The 24,362-nt window shown below is 46.9% G+C and overlaps 1 protein-coding gene across 1 annotated transcript; it reads right to left on the bottom strand.

The window, feature by feature from the left end:
* Positions 1-6,723: 6,723 nt before the first annotated feature.
* LOC127309770 (tyrosine N-monooxygenase) lies at positions 6,724-9,276 on the bottom strand. The gene is made up of 2 exons (XM_071822929.1): positions 8,312-9,276; positions 6,724-7,505 (listed from the first exon to the last, which is right to left on the bottom strand). Exons 1-2 carry the CDS (start codon positions 9,270-9,272, stop codon positions 6,886-6,888), a joined length of 1,581 nt encoding a protein of 526 aa, XP_071679030.1. The 5' UTR covers positions 9,273-9,276; the 3' UTR covers positions 6,724-6,885.
* Positions 9,277-24,362: the final 15,086 nt, after the last annotated feature.

Raw genomic sequence — 24,362 nt, 5'->3', positions numbered from 1 at the left:
CGTGCTGCGTGGGCGCGCCAGCGGTGGTGGTTGGCTGGCAAGGTAGCTCCCTCCTTCGAGTTCTTGCTAGCCGCCGGTGAGGCCGGTGGTGGCCGGCTCTCCTCTTCGGCGACCGTGAGGCCGGTGTGGCTTCTTGCCTCTCTGGTGGTGGTCCAAGCCGGCGTCTGCTTCCCCGTCCATCGCCTCCAGTTCGCTGCGGTGGCATCGGGGGTACGGTGAAGGACCAGGGTGAAAGCTCTGCCCGGTGCTTCCGGTGCGGGTCACGGCGACGCCTGAGGGCGCCGCTTCCTTCCTGAAGGCGTGATCTTTGGTCCCCAACTGATAAGGGATTAACTTATCAATGCCTACGATTTGTAGACTAGGGTTTAGTTGGAAGTAGAGGGCAAGTAGATCTCGAGGGTTTCAGCCGAAAAGTACTCGACAAATAGTAAATTAGGGTTCTATTGACAATGAATCGATGATCTTCTTCGTCCCTCGACTCCCCCTTATATAGGAGGCGGAGCCGAGGGTTTCGTATTACACACGGTTACATATTCCGGGAGACTCTCTGAGTCTTACCCGTAGATTTACATGTCTCTATATTTCCTAATACAACTCTATCTTTCCTAAATACAAATTGGGCTTCCGAGTCTTCATATTCTTCGGGTCGTGGGCCTTCAGTAAATCCCGGGTACCTTTTCTGGCTGGCCCATTGGGGATGCCTATGTCACCAAGCGTGCCTTCCCTCTCCTCTGGTGCCAGGGGAAACCCTATGTCCGGTCCATCGGGCAAGGCGACGGCGGCGCCACGACGTCGTTCTCTTCTTGAAGACGTTGTCGGGGCTTCTTGGGGAGAGGCCGATGTGTATCTGGAGGCTGGAATTTGTGATGCGCTGCCGGTGTTGGCTGCTGGCCAGGGCATGGGGCTTCGAGGCGCTATGTACGACGTGGTGGATGCAACCTAGTCAGCTGCTTGTTCAATTCCGAAGGATCCTGCCTTCTCCTCGCCGACTCTTCTAGGCTCATGAGGGGAGGTACGTTGGTCCGGGCTGCCTTGGAGTCGCGATCGTGCTATGGTGGTGTCTCGCTTGGTTCGTGATGCGGTTCGGTGGCTCCGTGCTCCATCTACTCACCTCTTTTGGTAGGATGTTGGGGGCAGGTCGTTCTCATCGGGTCGTTTGTAGCGGGGTGTTGTAAGCTGTTGGGCTATGTATCGTCTTGGGTGTGTGTGGAGTTGTATCGGCCGTCGGCCTCTTCTTCTATGTGATTGATACGTTCCTCTCGGAAAAAAAAGTTCTGTTGTTACCATTGATGGGATCTTGGCTCCGGTGCTGGAGATCACGTCTGATCTTGGTTTTGAGAAGATTGATGTTGTTGACGCTCCGGTATCTCTCACGCCTGAGTCTCGAAGGCATGTGATTTCTAGTGGTGATGGGGTTGCGAAGTTAGAAATGTTGGCAATGGTGTCTGGAGCTGTTGTCACTAGAGAGGTTTGCTATTTTCTCGCAACCTTGGTTGTTGCCTACGTTGGATACGTTGTTGATTAATGGGTGACCCTAGTGTCATGGCATGCCTTTGTCATGTTTGGAGTGTTCGTTCTTGTCACTTCATGGTCTCTTGTGTTGGCTTGTGTGGGTGCGACTATGTTGTTCGGATCTTTGTTAGGCTTGGTAGTGAGTGTGTGTGGGTGTGTTGTTTGTGTGAGTTTGACCCACTTGCTGTAGGTTTCCGCACAATTTTCTCCTAAAAACTATACACTCTCTTCTTAATTAATGGAAGAGGTAAATCTTTTGCTTTTGTTAAAAAAAACACATGTGAAAAACATGATCACTTTGTTAACAAAAGTTATGCCTGGCATTTTTATTTATTTTTAGCATGGATTCAAGATGGCCATACTTTTAAACAAAAAACGTGTGCATAAAAACGTATGTGTAAATATATATTCCGATCAACATACATTGCTTCTCAGATTTTCGCGGGCACATCTCATTGCGCCGGACCTGGTGCGACACAAAAATAACTCTTGCAAAAAAACCGTCGAAGTAAGAAGCTGATTTGTTCAAAGTGCATTTTACTCTTTGTTTTGTTCCCAAATTCTGCTACGTTCTTGCTCAAAGTCTTTTCCTCTTTCGTCCAAGTCAGCGTTTTCACCAGACCTCCGTCTTTCTCTGGCGTTCAGGGTCACCATGCATGACAGACTTTGGTTATTGGTGACGGGAAGCTTGAAGTACTCACATCGCCACGGTGGCGGACCTGCTGCTGAGGAACGGCGGTGCAGTGCAGGTAGCAGGTACCGTTGATGGCCAGGTAAACCAGGTCGATGACCACAAGGCCACGAAACCAGACCAACAATGCGTCCGTCTGCGCTAGTTTCTTCATGCATGGATCATCGGGCGGACTATGGTGGACGACGACGTTAATGGGCGAAGATCTCAGTAAGGCAAGGTAGGGAGAACCAGCCTAGCCTATCCTATGGTTGGATGGTTAGGAGGGCAGTGGCACCCCCAGCCCATCAGAGTTCAAATCCCAGATTTGACACTTTGGTGTCTCATAAAGACGGAATATTTTTCAGTGGGAGGCGACGTTCCCGTCGACAGCGAGGCGCCTGTGGTGACTTCGTCAATCTCAAGACCCGCCGGATCAGTTCTTCGATGCAGTATCTTGGAGGTGCTCATAGGGGTAGGGTGAGTGTGTGCGCGTATGTATGAGCGTCTTTGATTGTACTGTGTTTCGCAAAAAAAAAAAAGTAAGGCAAGGTAGGGCAGTCCTTCTACCTTGATTTTTGTCGAAAAATAGTCAGATGCATGCATTTTTCGTGAATAGTTTGAGTGCAATAGCGGAGGACGAATTTTGGTATGGCGAAAGTCAAAACAATATAATAGACCAAGGAGACATACAAAAATTGAGTTACATACATCATACTTGGTTGTTTACTAAAGAACATTCATGAGACGTCACTCATAATACTTTAGTCAATCTAACACGTATGGTAAAAATAAGTTATATGGAAAATGCCATAGCTTGCCATATTGGCTCCTTTGTCACGGTTTATGTGGTATACACTCACAAACGGACTTCGTATAAAAGATATGCTTGCTTTTGTAAATACTGCACAGAACCGATTTTAAATCGGAAGCATGGAAACCAACTTTTTTTTTTGTTTTACAGTATCTAATTCTCAATCTAACAAAATCCGACTCTAAATATTTTTGTAGGTGGTGTATTTAAGGAGTACTTTAGGGTATTTTTCCTAGCTTACGGGCTATGGCTGAAACTAGCTCTAGATATACAATGGTTTATGTTCTAAGTTATACTTTGGATTCATATATTTTACTGATTTAAAATAATAATCATATTATTTCAATCAATGTTTTTGTTTAAGGATGTGAGAACATGTTTGCTCAGTTGGAAAAATGCTGGTCCAGAGCCTTTAAAGATGTCTATTTGCGCATAAAGTGCCATCACAATCCTAAGTATGATAAAATGGTAACAAAATGAGAAAAATCGAAGAGGGGAAGCTTCACTACTAATATTTTACAGCACGGACACCTTCTATGTTGCTATAGACTCAATTACCTCTGATTTTGAATCTCGATTTAATGAACTATCTTGAAAGTTGCTTTAGAACTTCTCTTGTGTTGACTCAATAGGCTTCATTTCTAAGTTCAATATGAATGCAATTTCTCGTCTTACAGATATTTATTAAGGATCTTATTATATGCATAAGCATATACACTATAACCTTGAGCTATTTATCATTCTTACAAGGATGATTAAAGACTAGAGATTGTCTTGCTATTTGAAAGTTGCAATCATGTTTCCTGTGGTTTATCGCGTCATTCAGATGGCATTGCTTTCAATGTTGGCAACGCCAACAATTGAAAAGGCTTTCTCGCCAACAAAGATCATCAAAACGGAGTTGTGCAACAATATGTCCACGGCGGCTTCTTGATTACTTGAAGACTTGAACGATAAAATTACCAAAGACCTAGTAAAAAGTGACTGTGCTTTTCCATTGCCCATGAATTCTATAGATCATTAAAGCTTCATTTTTGGTTTAGTTTTTAAGTTCTGCTTATACTCAAATATATTTCTATTTTTATTATACCAAGTGACCGTGTTAGAATTATATATAGCATTAATGCATCCGGACTATTTTCGTATATGCATAATTTTTGGAGTCCCCTTCCCTCAAATTATTTCCGTCTTTCGCCACTCGACACCCTGGATAAGCCCCTCCAGCTCATCCGCTCATTGGCGCTTGCAGAAGTATCGTGTTTGTGCCACTGCTCGAAAGAAACATAGCCTCCGCCTCCACCTCCTGCTCCATCACAGATCGGTTCCCCCTCCTCCGTCCGGCCTTGCCGGTGCTAGGAGGGGTGGAAAACCGATCAATGGGTGGAGGTTTTATTAAAAAATAGTATTTTTCTACAAGATTAGGTCAGGGTTTTAGGTGGTTGTCTTCCTTTGGTTAACCAGAACCGCTGTCAAAAAAATTAGACAGGGCCGACCTGCTGTTCGACGGAACGGAATGGCCGGCTCCGTCCGGTAGATTTTGATCGATTTCCAACCCAAACCAAACCGTGCGCATCTCCAACCGGAGCTGGTGGAGTACCCGGAGGCCGCGCGCGGCACGTTCACTTCGTAGAACAGAGCCAGCCGGAACAGTAGGACAGCAACGCACACACAATATGAAAACGGGCAAGGACGATAGGAAGATGCCGCCGCCGGCGACGACGCTCCACGACATCCCCGCCGATCTCCTCAGGCGCATCCTCTGGCGCGTCAGCTCGCCCGTGACGGCCGTCCGTGCCGCCGCCACGTGCAAGCGGTGGTGCCGGCACATCACCGCGTACACCCGCTTGCTGGTCCACGCCAACGACTCCGGCCGGCGGTACCCGGCGGCGGGGAACTAGTACAACCGGACGTCCCCGCCAAACGGCCCCGTCTTCGTCCCGTCCTCGCCAGCGGCGACGCTCGGCGACGTCGTCGACAGCCGCCACTTCTCCCTCGACTTCCTCCCCGGCGGCGGTGGCTGCGCGTGGGAGGTCGCGGACAGCGACGCCAGCATCCCCGCGCCCGGTGGAGGCGGCGCAGCTTCCCCGACCTCGCCGTCTGCGAGCCGGCAACCAGGAGGTACAGGCTGCTCCCCCGCTTCGAGGAGATGAGAGAGACGCCACCGCTGCATCGGCGTGCACCTCTGCGCCGGCGTCAATAGCCGGTGGTGGGGGCAGCCTACCATGTCAGAGTTCAGGGTGACCTGCATGCTCTACGAGGAGCTCGACGGGTTGCCTCACGACGATATCGGCGCCGTGACCGCCTGCGTCTTGGACTGCCGCCGGCACAGGAAGAATTCGGGCACCAGGGAGCCCGGCTGGTGCGTCGCCAAGAGCCCAACACGTTTGCACGTTCGCGGCGCGAGCTCGCTGCGTTTCGTCGGCCGTAACGCGTGCTCTCTCTACTTCTTCACCGACGACGGCGATGGGTCGTCGTTGCTGAAATTCGACGACGTGTTCGGTACCATCGAGTTGCCGGACCTCGTCCGGGCGTCGACCGTGCGAGTCATCGCCTGCCAGGACAGCAGGAACATGACTGCCATCAGCTTGCAGGGCAGCAGCCTCCGTGTCTTTGACAAACCTTTCTACGGCGATGGTGCCGGCGTGTGGGTGCTCCGGAAGAGCCTCGACCTGATCGAGGCTACCAAAAAGGTCTCGCAGGGTACAAGGAGTACTTTCGCGGCGGTGATTTGGAGATTGTCGCAGCCGGCATGACATCTGCCATCCTTGCTCTAAGAACCAACGCATGGTTGCTCTCTGTCGACCTTGACACCATGGAGGTTGTGAAATGCAAGTGCAATGGTGATATCTTAGCAGTGCCACGTAGGATAAATGCTGAGGTGGAGGAAAGAGAAAAGATAAAAAAAAGACTTTGCCTTCTCTTAGCTAAGAGATGATCTCTTAGCACAATCTCTCTCACCACAAATTTAGGATATCTAGTTACTAAAAATAAGACTAAAAAACAACCCATTGTACATCATGTTTTATTGTTATATCTAGATTACGTGGCAGAATTTAGATAAGACAGTCTTATCAACCATAGCACATGCCCTTAATTGAATGTTTCCGTTGGGACTGTTCCTTCCATTCTTGAATATTGTTCCACTTAGTACGAGAAGTACTTGTTTTCCCAATTTCCATTTAATTCAGTTGTGATTTTCTTAGGGCTCAGTTAATCCAGCCTTGAAACTCATGCATGATTTCCACATTTTATTAAATTATGAGAATAACAACACATATTTGGCACTAGATTAAAAAATTATAATAATATATTGAGCGAACTTAAGATTTTTAGTTCCACAGAGCGAATGCCTCGCCAGCTGTCGGATCTTCAAGTGTACGGTGAATGACATTGTTTTAAAACTGCAATTGGAAATTGCCAGGGCCCACAATCGAATTTCCGTTGCAACTTCCAGGGAGCGAAAGATTCGCACTAGTTGGAATTTTAGAGCAAACCTGAGTATATTAATTAGTTCCATAGAATGAACGCATCGCTAGTCATCGGGTCTTCAAGTATATGGTGTGTGACAATAAAAATAATATTTGCCACTTGGAAAGTCGCCAGGACCGACCATCTAAATATCGTGGCAACTACGTGTGTGCATGAGATGGGGCAAATATGGACACGTCCGCGCTCGAGTCTAGCCCTTTATTTTCCTAATTATTTGTGTTCCTGATTTTTTTTACCACAACACTAATAATATTTCAAGATAAATTTGTGACATACTACAATCTTTTCAGTAGATAGACTGATTATAACAATAAGATAAACTTCTTCCTTTTAGAGACCTCTACATCCAGGCTCGATAAATCTAGAGTAATATCAAGAAGGCTGATGATGGATGTTTTTTTTATGGCTGTAGATTGTAGAGGTGCACCGGCAGGCGTGGCTCAGCATGCAATACCAGCGGCTTCGCCATGTATAGATTGTTCTTTGACTCGCTAAGATCAATGCTCGTCACCTCAGATGGTTTGCTCCAAGTGAATCCCTGCAAGAGCCTGGCGAAGAGCATGACGGTCATGGCTGTCCCCAACGATGTTGCGACGCAGCCACGACGTCCGATGCCAAATGAGATGAACCGCATCTCATTCTCTGTGAGCACCACTTCGACGTCATCTTCCAGGTGGCGCTCTGGCTTGAACAGTTGTGGTTCGTCCCATACAGTGGGGTTCCGCCCCAAGCCGACCCGGCTTATGAGAACATGGCTGCCCTTGGGCACACGGTAGCCGGCAACTGTGGTATCAGCAAGTGCAACATGTGGCAAGTTGAATGGATCAACGGGATGCCGCCGGAATGCCTCGCGGATGCACGCCTTGGCGTAGTTAAGCCGTGGGATGTCCGTCTCTTGCACAAGCCTCTCGCGACCCACCACCCGGTCCATCTCCTCCACCGCAATCCGAAGTAACTCGGGGTTGTTCACCATCTCCGCGAGAGCCCACTCCACGGCATTGGACGGGTTGTCAACCGCCGCTAATATTATGATCTGCATGAATCACAAATTTAGTGCACACAAGTAAGTATATTAATGGAAATAAACATATTATTACTAGTGATTTAATTACTGAGTACTGCTATCTCCATCTCAAAGCTTAAGGTTTATATTAATTTTAGAAAGTCAAACTATGTCAAGTTTGACTACGCTTTTATCAAAAATGATTAACATGCAAAAGACAAAATGAATATCATTAAATAGATAATGAAATATATTTTCATATGGTATATACAAAATATTGTATTTGTTGATAGATTGTTCTAAAAATTTGGTCAAACTTTACTTGGTTTAACTTTCTAAAAAAATAAGCCTTAAGCTTTGAGATGGAGGTAGTACGAGGGTTGCTATTCGGTAACTATGATTGCCAACCGCCCCGAGAAGAGGTGTTACTGGCCAAGAAAACCATATCCGCTCCATCCCAAAAAACAATTGTTATTTGCTTCATCCCTAAGTTAATATTTTAAATTTTGTTCAAGCTCATAGAAAAATATCAACATCTACATTAACAGATCAATATCACTAATTACATCATGAAATATGTTTTTATGTTGTACTTATTCTGTAGTACTCTAGAAGCCAATATATGTATTAATATATAAATTAGGTCAATCATAAGCATGATAGTTGACTTGGAACAAAACAGGAAGGACTAGTCATTTTCAAACAAAAAATGGAATCTAACGCGTAGTGTGCTGATAGATTGATTAGTAAATCATTTACTACTTGCGTAAGAGGGTCGATGGGGACGGTCAACCTCGTTCATGCACGTTTTCATGTACAGTACTATAACTGATTACCTTGGTCTGTGCTTTGACCTCCTCAATGGTTAGCAACGGGTTGCCATCGCCGTCTTTGTGCGTCACGAGAACGTCGAGGAGGTCCTCAACCTCCTTCCTCTCGCCGGTTTTCCACTGCCTCCACCGCTCGTCGATGGCCGTGTCGTGAAGCCTATCCAGCGTCGCGTTAGCCTCCTTGACGATCTTCTCGTGGCCGTCGAGGTCGAAGCCGACTAGCCATGGGAGGTAGTCGCTGACGCAGAACGAGAATAGGCCCCCAATGACGGCGAAGGAGGCGTCAATCTGGTCCCGCTCCATCCGCCCCGGCCCGCCGTCAGGCTGTGGCTCTCCCAAGTACCGGCTGCCGAAGAGGAGTCGACGGATGACGTTGCCAGTAAAATGCCGCGCGACGTGCCTGACGTCCACGGCGGCGGCGCCGCCAGCGATTTTGTTGTAGAGGTAGCGTGTGAAATGGTCGGCCTCGTCGGCGCGCTTGTCGTGGAGCCACCTGTGGCGGGAAGGGGAGACGACCTCTGAGACAAGCATTCTGCGCATCTTCCTCCACTGGTCGCCCACGGGCGAGAGCACGGCCTCCTTGTACCCTCCGCCGGCGGCGCTGGAGGCGAAGGTGAGCGGACGGGACGCGAAGTTGGCGTCCTGCTTCTTGAACACCTCCATGGCTATCTTAGGGCAAGTGACCGAGATGACGTGGACGCGGCCGAACCGGAAGCAGGCGATATCAGTGCCCATCTCCTTCATCACGAGGTGGATCCACCTGAACACGGCCGGCTTATTCAGTATCATCTCGGGCAGGTTGCCCACCACCGGCCACGGCTGAGGCCCGGGTGGGAGCGGCGCCGCCGACGACGAGCATCGGCTCTTTGGCCTAAACCTCTGGACGAGGTAGTATGTGATCGTTGTTAGTACGACGAGCAGCACTAGCAGCGAGGAGGAGGCTCCCTGCAGCATTGTGTAGCTTGGCTTGCGATTGCTTGATGCTGTCTGCGCAAGCTCGAGGCCCCTATTTATGTACATTCTGAACCTACCTATCGACATGAAATGATTGGAGCCTGTATCGCATGGCGAGTTGAACCACCCGCGGAAAAATAAAGCCACCACGTTAGGGTATCTCCAGCGGTGCGACGCAAACGGACGATGAGCGACAGTTTTCATCCGCCGTGACCGAAAATGCGTCTGGACACTGCTCCAGTGGGGCGACCCAAAGTGACCGGGCCGTCCGCGGAGACGCAAACCTGGCCCAAATATGCGCCAGGTTTGCGTCTCCGCGACCGCGGTCGCGCCGAGTGCCTGCCGAAAAAGACGTAGGACCCGCGCGTCAATGGCAGGGAGGCCGATATTATTCCCGCCAGTGGCCATTCCCCACGCGAAATATCGAACTAGACCGGCGCGAGCAGAAGCGATGGACGTCCTCGCCGCCGCAACCACCGCCATGGATGCGGAGCAAACCCTCGCACCCGCCGCCGCCCCACACTCCCCCGTAGCCACGACCATAGCCACAATGGAGGGTGCAGCTCCGGCGGAAGCAAAGCGGGCCGCCACCGGCGGCAGCCGGGAGGCAAAGCCGAAGGCGGCAAAGAAGGTGCTCTCCAAGGAGGAGAAAATCATCGAGGCCGCGAAGCGTCGCGGCCGGCGCAAGAACCAGAAGAACAAGACTGTCGCGGCCGCCAACCAGCAGGTCTGGCACATGCAGATCAAAGCAGGCGTCGCGCAAGTAGCCCTCCATCCGAGCTTAGCGGAGGGCTACATGCTCGTCAAGAGAGAGGGGATCGTCTGCGTTGCTCCTCCGGCCTCGTCGGTGAGCTCGGTAAGTTCCCAGCTGCGTCCTGGAACTCCCGCTCCCTTGCAGGTCCACCCGGCATCGCGGTTCGCCTCCGGCGTGCCACCGGTGCAGTTGACCGGGGCACTGGAGCAGTTCAACGGGGCGGCGGTTCCCGATCTCAATCGGACGCCTAGAAGCGGTGACACCTGCCCGGGCGCGACACACAAGACGCGCCAGGTGCTGGAGGAGAGCATGCCACAACCCCGCATCTAGTTCGATGAAATGGCGCCGCCTGCCCCGACGATGGACGACCCGGTACGTGAGCTCTCTCAATATGTGCGACTACCGTGAATCATGCGTCTGACGTCCGGTCATTCGTAGGCCTATTGGAAGGACCGCCATGAGACAGACATCTAGGCCATGATCTTCGGCGACGGCTGCGTTGGCGATGATCGGGCCGGGACAGGCCCACATGATGACTGGGCACCAACGCAAGATGCGGAGGACATCGAAACCGCATGGCTGTTCACCACCCAGCAGACGCAGCCAACACCCGTGTCCGTCGACGACTTCAACGACGCGCCAACACAGCTTGTCCCCACGGAAATTTCTACCAAGAAGAAGGGGAGAGCCGTAGGACACAAGGCTTCGTGGACGACGAGGACAAGTGTTTGTGCGAAGCGTGGCTGGCAACGATCCATGACTGTGTTAATGACGCGCAGCAAAAGGGCAAGGTTTATTGGGCCAAGGTCTTGCAGCAGTACAACGAGACCAAGATGCACCCGCCCTACCATATCCCAAGTCCTCGGACGGAAGAGTCCCTCCGAAAAAGATGGAACTACATCAAACAAGAGACAAGCAAGTTCTGCTCGGCGATCAAACATGCTAAGAACAACCCCGTAAGCGGCGTTGGCATCGTTTCAGTGGTAAACACGATACAACCATCATCATTTTACACTATTTGCATCATTCTATGTACATCATTGGCGGCTATGATTGCAGGTATCCCGCGCCTTAGAGAAGTTCAGGGCGACGCATAAGAAGGGCTTCCATATGGTCCATTGCTGGGACGTGCTCAAGGACGCCAACAAGTGGATGACAAGCTTTGCGTCCTATAACGAAGCTGTGAGGAATGGGACAGCGGTCAACCTCGACGGCGAAAATGACGATCAAGGCCGTCCAGCCCTTCCACCTCGTCCCCGAGGCCATAAGGCTACCAAGGTTGATCTAACCCGGGAGGTGCAGGCCATTGTGTTCACCCAGAGCATGGAGAAGATAATGGTCGGGAATCTTGCCACCTTGGCTGCTAGGGACGAGAAGAGGCGTCTGGAAAAAGAGGCCGCAGCTGCCATCTACCACAACCTCGCGAAGGAGGTCATTGAGGTCCAAAGGATGGACGTCGAGGCCAAAAAGGCAGACGCCAAGGCCAAATTGCGTGACGCCGAGGCGAGGAGGATGGACGCCGAGGCCAAGACCCATGCAGAAGACACAAGGATCATGCTTGCCGACTTAAGCGGCGTCGACAACGACACCAGGGCATGGTTCATGAAGATGTGCGCCGAAATCCGCGCGCGAGACGCCTGATCGCCATCGCCATGCGCCCAGCACCTTGGCCTCCTTTTGGACTTTTTTTATTGCTGTTCAGGCCTTGTTGTGCCCCTTTTGCTCCACGTTGCGCCGTACCTTGTGCAAAGTGTGATGAACATATTGCAGACCTCAATTTGCGGCTGTAATTTTGTGTAAATTTTAGGCTACAATCTCTTTTTTGAAATCTGGCCTGCGCCGAAAGTGCGTCACCCCGCTGGAGCCAGCCCCAGACGCAAACGGACGCGCGACCATTTGCGACGCAAAAGGATGCTCGCGGACATTTTGGGTGTCTGAAATGCGTCGCGCCCGTTGGACATGCCCTTAGTCCACACATGTTGTATCTTCGCAATTCAACGAGTACGAATGGGTACTAATGATTACGGCCGAGATCTAATTAGTAAGACCAACAAAGTATTCGATTTGACGCGAACGCATATAGCAGCCGAGCAGCAGAACGCTGGTATGATGGTATCCCATACCAAGAACAAATCAGAACACATAGCGTAACTGCGTAAGGAACTAAGGACAGGGCTGATTCTAATGCTGACATCAGGCGGCCGATGCCAGCAGATGCACATGATGAATGGGTCGGGATTCATTGACATTTTCTTTGGTGTAAATCAAAGTCAACACATAATTATGAGCTGCCTGGATGAAACTCACATTTGCCTTAATCTACCCTCTAAGTCGAGGCGCGAAATTGTGGAAGAACTAGCATTGTTCTAGTCCTAAATTAGTAGGAGGATTACTAGCTAGTAGTTTATATTGAGTTGAACAAGCTAAAAGGGCGGCTAATTCGCGAGCTTACCAAGTCGTTCCGGGTTTCTGATCTGAGCAACGGACGAATCTCTATGTCTCCGATGAGGATTTAATCAACGGTTGTTTATTTCTAGTTGCCAAATATGTGGGGAATGGTCGTTGCAGTTGTCTGTCCTCAATTTGGGCAACCCATCGTGTAAATGTTTTAAGGCTTGTGCCTGTGATTTGCATATGATGGCTGAGATTAAACAATAATAGAGTACTTTTTTTTTGAGAGTAAATAACAGAGTACTTCTTCGGGAGTTTACACTGTTGTGAAATTTGTGGGCCTATAGAAGCACACAAGCCTCATGGTTTTAAACCGTGGGCTTTCTATTTCTTGTAAGCGTAGCCTCACAACCCATGCATCTGACGGTGAGACACCGTGGGAAACAATGGCTTTGTCGAGTGGCCAAAATACTCAGCAAAGACCCTCTCCAACTCAGCAAAGCCTAAACGGCAGGGATCCCGTTGGCAAGCAGGTTTGCTTACTGTATTCTTCTCGGAACTTGACAAAGACTTTATATGGTGCCACATTCCGTTCTCACGAACCGACGGCTAGTAGACGAAAATGGGAGGCAATGGGTTTCCATGTGTTTTCTAACACACTCGGCGAACCATTATTTCCCCCCAAAAAAATGTAATCACCATGCAACCATACAAAAAAAAATCTTGTACAATGTTTTATAATGGTGGGCATTGCTGCGCAAGAGAAGAATCACCTAGCCAAATATCCTCCCAAAACCGCACTTTCATCTCCCAATTTAAAAAACCTCTATTAAAGAAGCATCATTTAACTCACATTAAACCTTTCCAAAAAAAAAAGGAGAACCCATTGGTTTTGTCTCAACTTGCGGCAATGTTTTATCCTTGAAGTACTTCTTTTGTAAGAGTATTTGCCACATTCCTTCCCCTGTAAGTAATTTAAATAACCATTTGCCATAACATAACTATGAGAGAATTGCATCCACAGCTGAGTGGGAGTATAAAATTTCTCTCAACTCAGTTGCCCCTCTTTGTTTTCCAATGATCTAATTCACAGGATTTCCGATCACACAGGTTGGGTTACCCCCTCGGCAATTCAAATGGGTCTCAAACCCATCTCTTTCGATGCGAGGTCTATCATGTTTCTTGATAGTTCTTTCGTGAAAAAATATGATAGATTATCATCTATCTGGACATAATCCAATGCTACCACTCTGGAGTTTTTTTTAGTTTTCTGACAGGTTTCAATCTCCTCTTGACATGCTTTGAACTCTTCCTATTATCCTTAGAATTGTTCAGTGTGACAATAGTTTGATTATCATAGTTCATGATACTTCCATGAAACAGAGTCACCACCAAGAGTGATTAAATATCCATTTGTGGCCTTCATCACATCAGCAGCATCTGAGATCCAATTTAAATCACTATACCCTTCAAGTACCCTTGGATAACCGGTATCATGAATTCTGTAGCTCATGGTTCCATTTAGGTAGCGCGTTACTTGTTCAAGAGCCTGGCAATGATCATCTCCCGGGTTGGCCACAAACCGGCTAAGTTTTGCTCACAACAAACAAGATGGCAAGCCTCCTAGAGCAAGTTAAATACATTCTTTTGAAGCAACACACTAGGATCTTAAGGCGTGGGACAAATTTGCACTCAACATAGCCAAATCTGCTTAACACCTTCTCAACATAATGAGGTTGTAAAAGTGTAATCCCATTATGTTGGATATAGTGCCCTAGAGGCAAATAATAAGTAGTGTTTATTATTATATATCAACAATTCATAATAGCTTCATGCCATGCTATAACTGTATTAATTGGAACCATTGATACACGTGTGGTATTGTAAACAAACCAGGGTCCCTAGTGAGCATTCACAAACTAGTTCATTGAGGTCAATCGATGATCGAGGTTTCCCGATCATGGACACACACGTCATTGACAATCTAGTCATATCATTGGATGAATGATATGGTGGACATTCCCAAATATATGCATTGTAATGTGATCAAAGTCACATCAAGTTCAGCATTACGATATTTATGAAAGTGTAGTAACCTAATCCTTAGACCATGAGATCATATCTAATCACTATCACCGGAGTGTGCTTTGGCTGCATCAACCGTCACACTATAGCAAGGTGATCATAAAGGTGTATTTGGGTATCCAATGGAATGAGCTTAGGCGTATGAGTCAAGAGTGGGTTTTGTTCATCCGTGTGGCGCGAAGATACTCTAGGCCCACTTGGTGAGATTACATCCAAGTTGCAACACATGAATAGGTCATGAGGATGGAATCGAACAAAACTAGTTGAATAGCCTTGTCGGTAACAAGATGGAACTAGGTATGATGATACCGATGATCAAGTCTCGAACGAATGCCGGTATCAAAGTAACAAAGGTAATGGGATACGATGTAATGGTTCAGATGATTGACACATCTTTGTAGAATACACAGGGGTCATTATTGTTGTCCAGAACACCCTAGTGATCATTGATCGGAGAGTGTCTCGGTCATTTCTGCGTCATTCTTGAACCGTATGGAAACACACTAAGGTTCAACCAAACTTAATATTGTTTTGGATTCATTGGAAACACTGAAGAATAGTAAGAGAACACCGGAATTGTTTCGAAGATCCGTCGGAATAGTTCCGGGGTCAAAAGAATAGTTCGGAGACTCGCAAATATGTTTATTATTTAATTACATGAATTAAATAATTAAATATAAAAAGGAAAATAGGAAACCCCTAAAAGGGGGCCACCCTGTGGTGGCCCAATGGGGGCTGAGCAGGGCCAAGGAAAAGGAAAAGGTGGGCTGACTTGGTGGCACCGGTGCCCCCCAAAACCGTAACCCTAGTTGCCATGGGGCAAAGGAAAGGTGGCCCCACCTCTCCCCCTTGACTCCTATAAATAGGCCCCAAGGGCTCCCTTCTCCACACACAATCCCCCTTTGGGAGTTTTTCCTCCTCCCCTCTCTCTCTAGTTTTCTCTCCCGCGTGTGGTTCCTCGAAGAGCTGCACACGGAGGGAGTTGACTCCACCCAGTACACAGGAGCACTACCAGGATTTGGATCCAAAATATCTTCTTCCACAACATTAGCTGGGTCTGAGGCCGAGAGAGTCGTTGAGCATCGTATGTGTGTGAAACTACAAGGTGTTGCACTTGCGGTACTCATGGTGATACGAGAGGACTTCTACACGACCCTGAGGTCGGCGACGGAGTACGACTGCATCAACCATGTTCTAGCAGAATGTTAACCACTATCGGTCTACGAGGGTACGTCACCGATATCATCTTTGTTACTCCAATACTCCTAGATAGATATGGGCAACCGGGTTGTGTTAGTTAGAATTATTTTGTTTTCTGCTATGAATCCCCAACAGTGGTATCAGAGCCAATCTATGCGTAGTATTCTTATACGGTTAGAATGCATGCGGGAATCGATTCTATAATTGTTACCCTCTCACGTGTACTTGTTCATACTACGACATTGTTTGATGAAGCGACCCTGACCGACCTCACGCGTCCAGGCGTCCATGAATCCAATGCATGGTTGATCCAATGCATGGTTTCCAAGTGGCTCCTTAAGGAAGGTGTCCACTTCCAACTTAGTTGAAAGAAACCTGTCCAGACACTCATACTTCATCAAAGCATAGCACATGAACAAATTATGGTGAGTACGACAATCACCACTATCATTATCACTCGTGGAGTTCTTGACTTCATCTCCTAGAAATTATTGTATTACATAGAACATGTCATTACTTAATGAGGGTGTACCTCAGGTGTTGGTACAAATCTATGAAATTAGACCCATCAATTTTAAGTTTCTTATTACACACAAAAGAACCATAATTCAACATTGGGTATGATATGATCTACAAAGATGTTGCAGAGACATTCAAGATTAAGTTCATAATTTTTGTGAGTTCACGTTTTATTCAAATTATTATTAATGAGTTCGAACTAGAAAACATTATCCCTAAGAATGTTTCAGGTGATTACATGATCCCAATTCAATATGCCTCCCCAGATCTTCACGGCCATCGGCACAGCTTCAAAGGTAGACACTAAGTGTCAATCACATCATCTAGTGCATGTTTGGACTACTGGATGAAAGACCAATTTGTGATAGATGGGGTTTTGTTCACTTCCACACTACAAAGATTGTGTCTTGGTATATGTCATGAGAATGAAATCATTCACCTCTCATGAATTCCTGACTTAGTTAAAGAACTATGAAACTAGAACCAATGGCAAGAAAAGTCATCGACGGAAAAAGGGTATATGTGATATACACATTATAAATGTTTTATTACAAATGCTTGTCGTGGTTTATAAAGTATTTGATACTTGGTCTGTTTTATTGGAAAACTGAGCCTACTGCTTCAGATTTATTTGAAAGAGTTGAGGTGACAACATGTGTTAATGGAAAGCGAAGATGCTGACGGCCGATGACATTCTCCCTCCACATATATCATTTGGATTAGTTAATGGATTTTAATAAATATTTGTAAATGCCAAGAGTGTGATCCTTATTAGCATGCCTTGCATCTCGCAAGATAGTTATTCATATGTGTCAGAGACAATCAGTTATCCTTCTTATGAATATAGCCTTTTATGTTCACAATTGGTTATGAATGATTTATTCCTATCATCGTCCCGATGATGATAGATTGAACATTTAGAAAACACTAAAATGTCAGAAAATATCCAAACTTGATAATGACATCATTTTCGAATGACACTACCGTTTAATTCATGTATGGCATGGTGTATGTTCATATTCGATGAAACACAAAGTCATTAGATGCATACTATTTTGACACATGTAAAGTTATACCTTATGAATAAAACTCCGCGTTATGGTAAAATAGAATGTGCGCTAAAATTGTCGAGTACCATACATAATGATGTATATTGGATTTCAGCAAGTAGTGGATATTATTATTTTATAAACTTCACTGTTATTTTAAGTAAATATGTGTATTTACTAAATGACACTTAATCTGAACGCAATTGATGGGCTCAAAGATTTCAGAATTATGAAGGGTATTAATTAACAAGAAAAACTAGTCTCTATGATTTGATCAAAGTGACAAAAGTTTTGAGTTATTTTCTGCATAAAGACTCGTGGAAGATGTTTCGCAAAATTGCAATGTTTGAAATATATCAAGGTGTTGATATGTCTAAAACACTGCAATCATACTCTATTGAAATATTGTATGGTCCAAAATTATCTATTATCATGTTGCCATTATTATTAACTAGAATCCTCATTTAAAGAATAGATAACACTCATTTCAAATAGGGGGCCATCTAAAATTCATGGAAATTTTAAGTTACGGGAAAATTTGAAATTAAGATGAATAAAGTGTTTGTAAACTATTCTCAAGTAATTATGAATTATGAATACATCTTTAACAAAACCTAAGAGGCAAAGTTTGTATTTATAAACATGGTACCTTCACGGGAAAGAGGTTCTCGTTAAGGATGTTGATGGAAGAAAGTAAAATTAAAACCAAGATAATTGACCTTACCTCCATGTGTCAGAGTGGCGCAACGGAAGTTGTTCCGGAACCAAAACATTGCGAATAAAGGAGAGACAAAATGATAATGATCATATCTTCTCAATTAAAGCTTTACCAAAATAAGAAGGATTCAAGAATTCATTCTGCCTCGTCGTGGTATAATATTCATGATTCACTTGTCTTGAAATAAGACATATCTACAAACTACAAAGAAGTGATGGTGGACCTAAATGCGATAAATGACTTAAGAGTCATGAAATCCTATATTATGTTACATTTAAGATTGCAAAATATTGTGATACTTGAACTTATTATGTAAAGATGATACTTGATCTTCCTACGAATAAATGAAACTTTTAAAACTCGATTTGTCACAAAGGATGTTTTGACAAATTCAGCGATGCTTTAGTCATTTGGATTTTAACTAACAATTACTTCAATTTGTGGATTGATAAAATTTTGTCAATACTTGCATCTCCTTCAATACATGTATTGTAGAAGATTTTTAATTGGTACAACAAGCAGAATTTGCCAAAACATATGGATGCTAGTGTATCGTAGAAAGAATTCTCGATTTGATAGATGATCAAAGGATTTTGGGATTACCCAAGGTATCGAGAAGAATTGCATTTGCAAGAAATTGAGTGGGAGCTAATAAAGCCCTCTTGATCTTATGTGTAAATGACACATTAGAATGAGAGCTGAATAGCATTCCTAATCTCATGTGTAGAGAACACATGTTAAGTGCGAGCTATGTATCATTTCCCAATAATTATATGGAGATGACACAAATTGAGTGGGAGCTAAATGAATTTCCTAGACTCATATGTGACTAACATATTTTGAGTGGGAGTTGAGCGTGATTTTCATGATCTTTTATATGTAGCTGGCATATTTGAGTGGGAGCTTATAGACATTCTTATATCTAGATGACATATTATGAATTATATAAATGGTATTTATGATTATTTAAGATAGTAAATATTCTATGAATGGAGTTGAAAATCAAAACATTAAAAGGTCTACCAGGATGGATCAATATGTTTAAATAAATATTCAGTCGAATGATTTTCTAAGAGGATTTTGAAGGAGTTCAGAATAGAACAAGCCAAGAAATAGTTATTACTTGTATAACTAGGTGGAGCGTTGAGTTGATCTCGATGCTACGACAATGGTTACATGAGATAAAAGGAATGTGCTACATCCCCTTATGCATGAGTCATAAGGTTCTATATTAAACTGTGTTGTCTATACAACATAATGTGACCCAAGTTCTTAGCTTGAAGAACATGTTCCGAAGTGATTTCTGAGTCAATCACTAAACATAGTTTGAAGTTTGTATTTTCAGTGTCTGGTGAGAACTGACAATATTTTCTAAATCTGTAGAAGATGGCAAACCTGACCATAAGTTGTTACACTTGTATAAGTTGTGCTGACCTAGAACATTGGAAATATCACACTGGTAAAAAGAGCAAGTTAAAAGAAACATGGATAGACATTGAAGTGTGATTGGATGCATTGTCGTTAAATATCTATATTGATAGTTTGGTTGAGAATGTTCGAATTTTATAAGAGTGTGTCTTCTGGTGTGCATGATAAAGTAAGTGGAAGTCCATGAGAAAAAATGAAACGTCATAATGAGAATGTCATATAGATGCACACAGAAAGAAAAGTATCACTCTTCTACCAAACACATAATTGCAAAATTATCATTGTTGATGATAGAGTAATGTCAAACAAGGTGACACGATTTACAAAGAACATATATATGGATCAAAAAGATTCGGGCTGTTAACAAGATCTCTCCATGAGCATGCATGATCATTAGCACACGTGGTGTTATGATTAGTAAGCAAATGCAACATCAGATTATTTATACTCTAGTGCAAGTGGGAGAATGTTGGATATAGTGCCTTAGAGGCAAATAATAAATAGTGTTTATTATTATATATCAATAGTTCATAATAGTTTCTTGCCATGCTATAACTATATCAATTGGAAACATTCATACACGTGTGGTATTGTAAACAAACCAGGGTCCCTAGTGAGCATTCACAAACTAGTTCATTGAGGTCAACCAATGATCCAAATTTCCCGATCATGGACACACACGTCATTGACAATGGGGTCTTATCATTGGATGAATGATATGATGGACATTCCCAAATATATGAATTTTAACGTGATCAAAGTCACATCAAGTTCAACGTTACGATATTTATGAAAGCGTAGTAACCTAATCCTTAGACCGTGAGATCATATCTAATCACTATCACCAGAGGCTGCTTTGGCTGCATCAATCATCACACTATAACAAGGTGATCATAAAGGTGTAATTGAGTATCCAATGGGACGAGTTCAAGCATACATATGAGTCAAGAGCAAGATTTTTCCATCCGTGTGGCGGTAAGATGCTTGTTGTGGATATACTTCATGGGTGTACCGTCGACAGTGCCTAGATCCGGCAAGCCCGGGTGGCCCACAGACGGTGATGTGGCATGTGGCCTATCGGGCGGCCCAGTTGCTGTTGATAATGAAGGATGAAGTCCAGCCCAGGATCGGGGAGCCGGATCCTAACCGACCTTCGGAGGACGCTGGATCCGTAAAGGCCCATGAGGAACCCGGATCCAGTACGACGTAGATGGAAGACGGATGCTTGACGTACATGGCAAGACATTGTACCGTAGTTAGGCAACCTGTAATCCGGCTAGGACTCTCCATGTAAACCCTAGATTCGTGCGCCTTTATAAGCCAGAACCTGGGAGCCCTAGAGGCACAACCACAACTCATTGTAATAACGCGAAAGCGCCCATATAATTCCAGACAAGCAACAGTAGGCCCTGTCTTCGAGCAGGTGTTCCAAAGCTGGGTAAATCGCGTACCACCGTCCCGAGGACTCTCCGCCCAATGCCCCTACTTCTTCTCCCCTCCATGAGGATCCCTCCTCTAGAGTACCGTCGAATAGGCAACGACAGTTGGCGCCCACCGTGGGGCCAGCGGCGTCTGGAGGCCGGAACCGGGAGGGTTCCGCCATGGGAAGCTATGACGAATCCATCGCTGTGGGGTGTGTCCTTTACGCCGGGAACTTTCTGATCGTCCCGCTGGATGAGTGCTGGATTCCGGCTAGGACCGACCCCGTCAAGCTCTCCATCGTCCCAATCGGCAGCATTCACATCTTCATTGGCGAAACCGTCGATTCCGACGGAAACGCTTTGGTAAGTAACGCTGACGCGACCGCCGCTGAGCAGGACGCAGTCGTGAAGATCCGATCTGAGATGCAGGAACTTCCTATGGAAGATTCCGCCTTGGATCTGGAAAGTTCAAAACCCACCCAATCCGCACCGCAGCAGGAAACTACGGTGGAAGACCAATGCAGATCCGCCTGGGTCTCCCAGGTGTTAGAGAAGCAAAGGTGTCACTTCGTGCACTTCCTCGCACATACCGCTGGAACCTCTCTTCCCCAGTAAGAAGCCGGACCCATGCAGGATGAGGCTGCCGGAACCGGCGATGCCCCGGAACAGCAGGAGGCTGCCGGAGATAGCAGCGCACCGGATCAGCAAGAGGATGCTGGAGAAAAATCAATCTTGGGCAACCTCAGCCCAGTCTCCGATGACGCCTCCACCATGGATACAGAAGAGTACAACCGCCTCACGAAGGAGTTGGAGGACGAGGAGGGAGCTGAGGCGGAATCTGCCCCACCTAAGCAGATCTTAGCAACCATAACTGGGTTAGGCGAGGACGCTGACAAAGAAGAGACTCCAGCTGGCGTAGCCCTCCCGATAGCGTCCACTTCAGATACTCCGCCATCGCGACCTCGTCGTCGCGTTGCATCGGAATCTGGAGAAGACAACTTTTCTGGGGACAAGGATTACCTGACCCCGGAAGAGCTCGTGGAGCAAGCAGGCATAGGGGCCCTAGTTCACACAGAAGTCCTTAACAAGCCTATAACTCCGGAGGAAGCCGCAGATCCAGTAGCTCTAGAAGCTACAAGAAGGGAGATGCTGGCAACCGCCAAGAAAATCTCCACCACCGCAACTGCGATGCAGGAAGAAAGGAAAGAAGCTCAAGAAGTCATGGATGGTTTCCGCCAACGAGAGCGTGAAGCTGTTGACTCCTTGCAGAAGGCCAAAAAACTCCGAGAACATTGGGAGTCCATGATAAAGGACGCTCACAAGGAAGCTGATAAGATCTGGCGGGATGCCATTAGTCCCCGCAAGATCACCTTCGCCACTCCCTCTAATCAGCAGCTGCTCACTACTCCAAAGGAGAACATGCAGAAGGCTGCGGAGCTTCTGAATAAGAAGAATGAGGAAATCGACATCAACCACCTCCGCACACTTGTCGCTTCTGCGGTACAGCAGTAGAGCAAGGCAGACACTTCGCGCAAGTTGGAATCTACCCCAGAGTTATGCGTTTCCACTGCGCAAAAGGACGCCTCCAGAAGCAAGCACCGCGACGACGAATCGCGTACCGGATCCTCTGAGCGCAGAAGGAGAACCAAAGAACACCCAAATCCAATCCCTGTACCATCAAAGACACCTCCGTCAGATCCAAAAAAGGGAAAGGATGTGAAGTACACTGGTAGGGACAAGTACCGGAATCCGTCACCTCCGCCCAACGGATACCCGCGTCCTCCTCCTTCTTGCCGCCGTAGTCCAGCCGGAAACACTAGACCCTATGGGCCTGGTGGAATAAATATCCGCGACCACGTGGCACCTCAATGGAACAGGAACAGGGAGCACACGCCGGAACCCCGTCGGAGCCGACACAAGGAGCGCGACCCGGGGCCTCGCAGAAGCTGGAACGACGAAGGCGACCAACATCATGGTGAAGGTAGCCGTCGAAGCCGGAGCCAGCAGCACGAAGGGCGAGGAGAATCTGAAGGCGGAAGCAAGAGGTCGTATCGGCCCCCTCGCAGGTCTCCCTCCCCACCACCTAGCGGTGGAGGCGGAGGTGGAGGCGGAGGCGGTGGCCGGAGATCTCGCTCACGCTCAAAATCCCCCCGCAATGGCTCGCGTGACGAATACAGATCTGACTACATTCGAGAGGAACCAAAGCCAAGGATGAACCTCAAGCTACCCGGAAACCTGAAGCATTATGATGGCACCGAAAGGCCGGATACCTGGACCGAGGATTACTAAAATGCAGTAACCTTCGTCGGAGGAACCCCTAACATCGCCTGCCGCATGCTCCAGCTGTACCTTGTAGGTCCAGCCCGGATCTGGCTAAGTGACCTCGAAAAGAACTCCATCTTTTGCTGGTTCGACCTGAAGAACGTCTTCGAGAAGCACTTCAGGGGCACCTACAAGAGACCTGCCATGACAAGCGACCTACAGGCATGTATCCAGAAGAAGGGTGAAACATCAAGGAGCTTCCTCACCCGATGGCTGCAAACCAGGAATGAGTGCGAGAACATTGTCAATCGCACAGCTATGCACGCCCTTCATAGGTGGATTGCAGAGAGGAGGACTGTTGCGGCACAAGCTCACCTGTTTGGTCAATGTAAACAAACTAACTTTGGATGACATGATCACCATCGCCAGCGATCACACCGCCGCCGATGAAGACGCTGGCGGAGATCTCGCAGCTACAGCAATACCCCTGCATCAGCAAAAGAAGAACCGTGATAACGGTAACAGCAGCGGCAGCAAGCGGAAAAATCCCCCCGATGACCAAAGAAGTGGTGGATCCGACTTGATCACCATGGCTTTCCAGCGCGGAAGTCAAGGAGGTGGAAGAGGCCGCGACCGCGGAGGTGGAGCCGGCAGGGGCCAGCAGCGTGGTGATGAGGTCACCGCTGCCGGAACCCGCGCTCCCCAAACTTATGAGGAATACAGAGACATGCCTTGCTTAGCCCACATTGATCCGGCTACCTGCAAGTCTTCTCACACCAATCGCAACTGCAAGTGGGTCAATGATCTCAAAACTGACCCGGAAGCAGGATATAAGCGAGCCCGCAAGCACCGCCCACACGGCAAAGGAGGCAAGGGCAAAAATAAGGACAAGGAGGAAGACAGTTCTGAAGCGATGGATGAGGATGATGCTTTGCCGGATCCCAAGGAAGGATCCGCAGCTAACAAGCCCAATCCTTTCGTCAAAAAGAGTGTGGGCGCGTACCACACCTTCCTCGGAACCCCAACAGTCCGTGCCAGCAAGTCAGCTCTCCGGATCCTGAACGCCACAGTTCCGGCTGTGCCGCAGTATGTCAGGTGGTCGGAAACTCCGTGTACGTTTGATAGGCAGGATCATCCTACCGTCATTCTGAAAGAGTTCTATGCCTTGGTTGTAAGTCCCCGCATCGACGGCTATGACTTCTCCAAGTGCCTTATGGACGGCAGAGCCAGCTTGAACATCATGTACCTGGAGACTCTGGAGCG

The sequence above is a fragment of the Lolium perenne genome, chromosome 6 (genome assembly GCF_019359855.2).
Source record: "Lolium perenne isolate Kyuss_39 chromosome 6, Kyuss_2.0, whole genome shotgun sequence".
In the NCBI taxonomy this organism is placed as follows: Eukaryota; Viridiplantae; Streptophyta; class Magnoliopsida; order Poales; family Poaceae; genus Lolium; species Lolium perenne.
Note: the sequence above shows the minus strand (reverse complement) of the source record. Positions and strands in the feature narration are given on the sequence as shown.

What these genes read in the sequence shown, in the direction of transcription:
- LOC127309770 (XM_071822929.1), bottom strand. Translation starts at nt 9,272, where the DNA reads ATGCTGCAGGGAGCCTCCTCCTCGCTGCTAGTGCTGCTCGTCGTACTA. An exon ending in GACCAAGGTAATCAGTTATA is followed by an intron (nt 7,506 to 8,311) that starts GTACTGTACATG and finishes TCATAATATTAG; the next exon opens with CGGCGGTTGACAACCCGTCC.